The sequence below is a fragment of the Belonocnema kinseyi genome, chromosome 2 (genome assembly GCF_010883055.1).
Source record: "Belonocnema kinseyi isolate 2016_QV_RU_SX_M_011 chromosome 2, B_treatae_v1, whole genome shotgun sequence".
NCBI classification, from domain to species: domain Eukaryota; kingdom Metazoa; phylum Arthropoda; class Insecta; order Hymenoptera; family Cynipidae; genus Belonocnema; species Belonocnema kinseyi.
Genome location: NC_046658.1, coordinates 44,580,438 through 44,587,408, shown reverse-complemented (window position 1 = coordinate 44,587,408; position 6,971 = coordinate 44,580,438). Strand labels below are relative to the sequence as shown.

Sequence of the window (6,971 nt, the reverse complement as noted above, 5' to 3'; positions counted from 1 at the left end):
GAAATGATACGTTTTGGAGACATATTTAAATGATTATGAGAAAAATTTTAAGCACATAAAAATGGTTTATTTAACCAATTTTTGTGTCTGACGGCATTCTTTTTCTTCGTTTCTACACGCAAAACTGAATATTTAATCGTTCTCCTTATTTCCCTCCTTTTTTCATGAAAAATTACCCTGTTTCCCCTTTTTTGAGCTACTTTTGCATTATGCTTCCTGTAGTACATTAATACTGCTCTGAAACATGCGTTTAATAAAAATTTTATTTGCAGGGAGCCCAGAAAGGGTCGTCAAGGAACCTTCACGTAGGCTCAGTTTGTTTCAGCGAGTTGGTTTGTACTTCAGAGTCTGTATGTTCACTAATACGAAAAAGTTGGCAGTATACCGACGATCTTTATACTATTCGAAATTTCTTCTTTATACATAATTGGCATGAACTTGAACATTCTTATTGAAAAGTTCATTCAATTTTATAGTCTGAAGTACTTTTTATACCTTGAAGTTCCTCATACATATAAAATTGATCAAAATTAATATTTCGGCATAAATTGGAATCTTAGTCAAAATTTTACAAAGTTGTAGATTTTTTTCAATGAATGCATATTTTCTGGCGATTTAAATTATTATTAATCAAATCATTTTTAATTTTCACAATGCTTTTTTATATTTGCATATAAGTTTTGAATGCATGGTTTTATCAAATTAATTCATTGTCTAAAAGATCTGTAAAATTGTAAAGTTTCTTGTCAGCTTTCTAAAATCTAACATCTGTTGAAATTGAATTCAGAGTGGTTACTGACCTGGAAAAACTGGGAATTGGCCTGTGATTTTGAGCACCGAGAAGTAGCCAGGGACTTTTTGAAAACCGGGGATTTTTTATATTTGTTTTTGAAAAAAAATTATTTTGAATTGTGGCCAGCGTTACCAACTATCTCCGTTAAAAAATCGAAAATCATGTTATATTTACACCATTAAAGAAAAAAAGTCATCCGGCAAAAGGCGATGAAAACTGCACACTAGAAATAAATCATTGTTATAATTTAAGAGAGACTCAAAATGCCAAAATTACTCTTATGCTGTTTTTAAGTCTTCGCTTTTTCTTTAAAAAATGAAAAACAGTTTTAACTTAACATTCAGATGAGTAACTTTGAAATCATGACTTAAAATGTTTAAAAGATACAGTGCTTGCGAAATTATTTGTTGTAAAACTAGATCACTTTAAATCCAATGGCTGCATGGAAATAGAGAAAAAAAACTTCATGAATAGCTCATTTGAAAACGAATTTTCTAGAGAAAGCAATTATTATACCGAAAATTTACTCTAAGCATCAGAAACACATTTATTTAACGATTTGTCACGAAAAATGGAATGAACACAATAAGTGAACATAAAAATTTTTATTAATTATTTTTTATCTTGATCACCATCTTCCAAACCAGTTTTCCTTTTTTTTAGTCTACAAGCGACAGTTTAAAAGCTTGTTGCACATTAAGTCCAAATTAATTAAATAATAATTAACATAATAAAGTTATAATTTATGGATACTCTAGAGTTTTCGCATTACTTGATGTTTTTAGGGATGATTGGTGGTTCAATATATTGCATATATTTCTTTGATACTCCGTTATATGAAATTTTTTAAATCAGAAGCTTTTTTCATGGCAAGATTGCGAGAAATCGCTTTTCGAGAAAATCATATTTAAAGTTGGTGAGTGCCGTAAGCGCTCGTTTTATATTTTTTCTTCATACACAAAATGTGCACAGTTCCGGTCACTTCTGCGACATATAATTACAATGTTACCACATAGAGTATAATTCAAAGTATGATTTCCCATAATAACCGCAAAATCAATATTTTGTATCCTTGTACACAAAAGCGCCAATATCTCTTAACTACGCGCGACCTTGATTTTGTTTTCGTAATAAGTTAGTAACATTTAAAATCATTTTTACAATCATTTACATTATATATTTTACCTTGAAGTTCTAAAATATTCAATCCTTATCAAAATGTACATAATATAGCAATTAGTTGTGTATAATTAATATATAGCAGCTTAAAATTCAAAAGGGAACAATATAATTTTGTACCGGGAAAATGTGGAAATTTTTCCTCGAGATTGAGTGGCCACCCTGTGAATGCGAAATTTCCAAACGTACATCTTTAAATATTTTTCTTTTAGACCATCGAGCGACAGGGAAAGATAAAATGTACCCTAATCCCAGGAGATGGTGTAGGACCGGAACTGGTGCTGGCGGTTCAAAATGTTTTCAAAGCTGCAGACGTCCCAGTTGAATTTGAACCCTATTTCCTTTCCGAAGTTAATCCTACTTTAAGTGCTCCTTTGGATCAAGTTTCAAACAGCATTGCCAGGAATGGAGTTTGCCTAAAGGTAAAAATTCTCAAACTTTTTGATTATTTAATCCTTCACATCTGTATCTTCAATCTTCCAGGGAATTCTAGCAACACCTGATCATTCCTCCACCGGAGAATTGGAGACTCTAAACATGAAGTTGCGAAAAAGCTTAGACTTGTACTCGAACGTAGTGCACGTTAAGTCCCTTCCTGGAATACAATCCCGACATAAAAACGTAGACTGTGTGATTATCAGAGAACAGACAGAAGGAGAATACTCTGCACTAGAACACGAGGGCGTCCCAGGAATCGTAGAATGTCTAAAGATCGTCACCAGATCGAGGAGTCAAAGGATCGCGAAGTTCGCTTTTGACTTTGCTGTTAAAACACATCGCAAAAAAGTTACTTGCGTGCACAAGGCGAACATTATGAAGTTGGGAGATGGATTGTTCCTGAAGTCCTGTGCAGAAATTGCAAAATTGTACCCGAGGTAGGAGAAAGAATACAAATACAGTGAAACTCTTCTATAGCGCCGATTTTGGGGCTGACGGGCTCCGCTTTTGTTTGTTCACGTCTGAGTGCTCGCCTGAGGCACAACCGTGGACCCCGCGCAGTTCCTGTTACACCTACCTGCGGCGCGGCGTCGATTCTCGGAAGGGCTATTGAAGGCTTTCATTGTATTTAAAATTACAAGCCTTAACATTTGGACATTTTTAAATCGAAAACGAGCACACTTTTTTATGGTCTACCATTTTACAATTACTCATTCGATAGACTTGAAAAAAGCGTCGAATTTTCTCTAAATATTGTAGAATCAGTTTGTGCAATGCGAACGTGTCGTTGGAATTATTCATACATTTAAAAAAAATTCATTCAAAACAAATTCAACTAAAAAATTGAAATTTTTTCAAAATTCATGTAAGGACTGAATGACCCATAATGTGATCCGTCGGTTAAAGTCGATTAATTTTAAATTCAATTACGGCCTTCACACTCTTGCCCTTATTCCTTTTGTTTTTAAATGCATCGTTTCTCCTTTTTTCAAGGAACTTCCCCTTCTTCTCGGTTTTTTCATTTAAGAGCATGTGACATACTCAAATATCTATATTACTGACCTCACTTCATCAGTTCAGTGAATTTTCTGTTTTAACTGAAGAACTGTTTTTGTGAATAAAATATTGGACTAAAACTTTGGAAAATGTATCAGAAAACATATATTTTGCATCTACTAGAATTTTGGATTGATATTTCTTAGCCTATTAAAAAAATTTCTTTCCTTTTTTAGAAAATTTTCAAAATGTTGAAAAGCATATAACTTTTTGAAGTTTCATCGAATTAAAAAATGTGATTAGGATAATTTGCAATTATTATTGATGTGTATCAGAAAATTTGACAAAAATTTCTAATAGTCATGAAAATTTTTATTCAAATTTTGAAAAAGCTCAAACTTTTTGATTTTTTGTCTAATCGAAAAATTTAACTGACATAGTTTCTGAATATATTTTATATCTAGTGATGAATTTAAATTAAATTTTCTAATCTTTTAGAAAATTATTTATTTTTTATTTTTCTGAACATTTTCAAAATTTCAAAAGTATATAACTTTTTTAATTTTCATCGAAATTGAAAATTTTATTTTGATATTTTGTAAGTCTTCTACCCATCTATAAGAAACTTTGACAAAAAAATTTTTGTCTTAAATTTGAAAATGCTCTAATTTTTTAAATTTTGGTTGGAAATATCTGCTTAGCGAATTTAGCCTTCATTTGAGAACCTTAAGAAGCGTATCAAAGGCTAACTTGATTGGACAAATCCTTCAAAAGTTAGTGTGGCTACAACATTCAGGTAACCATACATACAGACAGACACCGATAACATTTTATGTTTTTCGGATTCTGTGAGTGCCGAAACGTAAAGATCCGTTAAAAACCAGAGATCGAAAATTTGAACGATTACATAACACTCTCATGAATGAGAATGTAAAATGTTCTTAGGTTAAAGAAATTTCAAGGTACAAAAAAATATGTAAAAAATGGTCCCAGTTTTAATTTCTTTGGAAATAATTTTTAGCGAAATTCCTACTTAAATGAAGTACTTAAACGTAGTTCATGGTTTCCTGATACATTTACCAAAGTTTCAGTCCGAAATTTTATTTACAAAAAAAGTTCTTAAGTTCAAAGAAAATTTAGTAACTTGAAAAAGTGAGGTCCGTAATATAGGTATTTGAGTGTGCGAATGTAATTATTAGAACCCAATAAGAAATCCGACTATTTTTCTTTGAAAATCCATTCTTTTTGGTTTAAAATTCGATTATTTGGATGAAAATTAAATTATTTTGTTAAAAATGCATATTTTTTGTTGAAAACGAACTTTCTTGTTGAAAATTTAACGTTTTCCTAGAAAAAATCGTCTTTTTGGCTTAAAAATTCAACGACTTGCTTGAAGATGTAACTGTTTTCCTTGAAGTTTAATTTATTTTATTTACAAATTTCGACCATTTAGTTAAAAATTCAATTCTTTTGTAAAAAAAAGTCTGTATTTTGATCAAAAGTTCAACAGTTTTGTTAAAAAAGAATCTTATTGTATATAAAATTCCTCTTTATGGATTGAAAATTCATCTTTCTTGGATAAAAATTGACTGTTTTGTTGAACAGTTAACTGTCTTGTAAATAAAATTCCTCTTTATGGATTGAAAATTCATCTTTCTTGGATAAAAATTGACTGTTTTGTTGAACAGTTAACTGTCTTCTAAAAAATTCGCGTGTTTGCTTAAAAATCCGACTATTTAATTTGGAACTAAAATCTTTTTGCAATGATTCGTCTCTTTTGGTTGAAAATTCAACTGCTTTGTTTAAAATTGCAATATATTTCTACTTGAAGTCTTCAGAATATAAAGTGTTTAATATTGAATTCAATATTGCTGCTGCATCTATATTAATTTGATTTAAAAGCATTTATTCTCCTATTTTCGTGAAAAATCACCCTATTTCCTCTGTTTTCTGATTATTTTACTGTCTTGAGTTTGCATTTTTCTGAAATGTATAATTTTATATTCAAATTACAGTCTCAAATTCGAAATTAATGTAAATTTAAAAACTCCTCTCGTTTAAAGTAATCCAAGTTGAGTGACTATTGTTAAAAAGCTGTTTTACTTTAAAGTTTATTTTGATTGTGTCACTCAGTGTCTGATACTGATTTTTTTTTTTCATTATCTTTAAAAAATAGATGCGTCTTTCTGTGGAGTATTTCGAGACCCATGCGGCGTTCTTTATAATTTTATGCAACTAATGCGACTTTTAAAGTCTTCTTGTCGATCTGAACCATCTATACTTTGTTAACGCTAATCATGATATTTTCCCAACAGAATTCAATTTGAGCCTATGATCGTCGATAACTGCACGATGCAAATGGTTTCTAATCCTCATCAGTTCGATGTGATGGTCATGCCGAACTTGTACGGAAATATTGTGGACAATCTGGCATCCGGATTAGTTGGCGGTGCTGGTGTCGTCGCTGGTGCTAGTTACAGCGCAGAGTGCGTAGTTTTCGAGCCGGTAAGAATTATTTATGAAAAAGTGCAGCTCCCCTTTTGCAAGCAGGATATGTCCACCTTTGAAAAATGTTAATCGCTTTTTTTTCGCCAGGGTGCGAGACATACGTATTCCGAAGCCGTGGGAAAGAACGTAGCGAACCCAACGGCGATGATTCTTTGTGGAGTGAAACTCCTGAACCATGTCAACTTGAAACGCTACGCCGAGAAAATCAAGGATGCATTGAATCGCGTGCTGAATGACGGAAAAGTTCGCACTAAAGACTTGGGTGGACAGAGTTCATCCACAGATTTCACAACAGCTGTGATCCACAGCCTCCAATGAGTAGTTTGCAGAGGACTCTAGCAAAAGATCTACCGCATGTAGGACAACCTAAGGCGTTCCGCGCGAAGTGCTTGTGCCTATTGCACAGTTATATTCAATTCGAACTCAAGCATTTCCGACTAGTGGATGATTTTAAACCTTTTTTGAAGAGAGGAGAGCCTGAACGCTGGTTAGCAATTTTTTTCGAATTGTTTTTAACAGGAAAATAGACGACTCAGACTTAATCAGTATCATTAACCAAGTGATTTTATTTATTATAGTATTACATTTAATCGTTCTGTGTTTCGTACGAGTAAAAATAGAAGAGACACAAGTCGCCTTCGTTAAAAATGTACTACGATACGAAGGAACATGCCATGTGTTGTACCATAGCCAATTGTATTATACATAAATTATACCAGCGAATGTAATAAATATGCAGTCTGTAAGACCTTTATACGTATTATTTTTTATTAGCACTTCACACATTTAGTATATTTTTTATTTCTTCAAATAATTTGTAAGATATTTTGGAAATCGTTTTAGAATTGGGTCATAATTAAATTATAATCTGAATCGCGGAAAACTGATAGCGCTAATCAATTTTGCTAAAAAATTACACATACTCCATGGATTTCACCATTTTTATATGGAACTAATTGGTGACGTAGTATAAATAAACAATTACATATTTATACTTGCATCATAGAATGCTGGGTGTACGCACACGTGAAGTGTTTTGCTTTAGTTATTTCTTATT

At 32.0% G+C, this 6,971-nt stretch overlaps 1 protein-coding gene across 1 annotated transcript in view; it reads left to right on the top strand.

The window, feature by feature from the left end:
* LOC117167371 (isocitrate dehydrogenase [NAD] subunit beta, mitochondrial) overlaps positions 1-6,668 on the top strand; it is a 10,058-nt gene extending 3,390 nt beyond the window's left edge. The window contains exons 2-6 of the mRNA XM_033352249.1: positions 273-332; positions 2,185-2,394; positions 2,456-2,847; positions 5,722-5,911; positions 6,002-6,668. Coding sequence (XP_033208140.1) covers positions 273-332; positions 2,185-2,394; positions 2,456-2,847; positions 5,722-5,911; positions 6,002-6,232 — 1,083 coding nt within the window. The 3' untranslated portion in view covers positions 6,233-6,668. The remainder of the gene's footprint in view (positions 1-272; positions 333-2,184; positions 2,395-2,455; positions 2,848-5,721; positions 5,912-6,001) is intronic.
* The last annotated feature ends 303 nt before the right edge of the window (positions 6,669-6,971 follow it).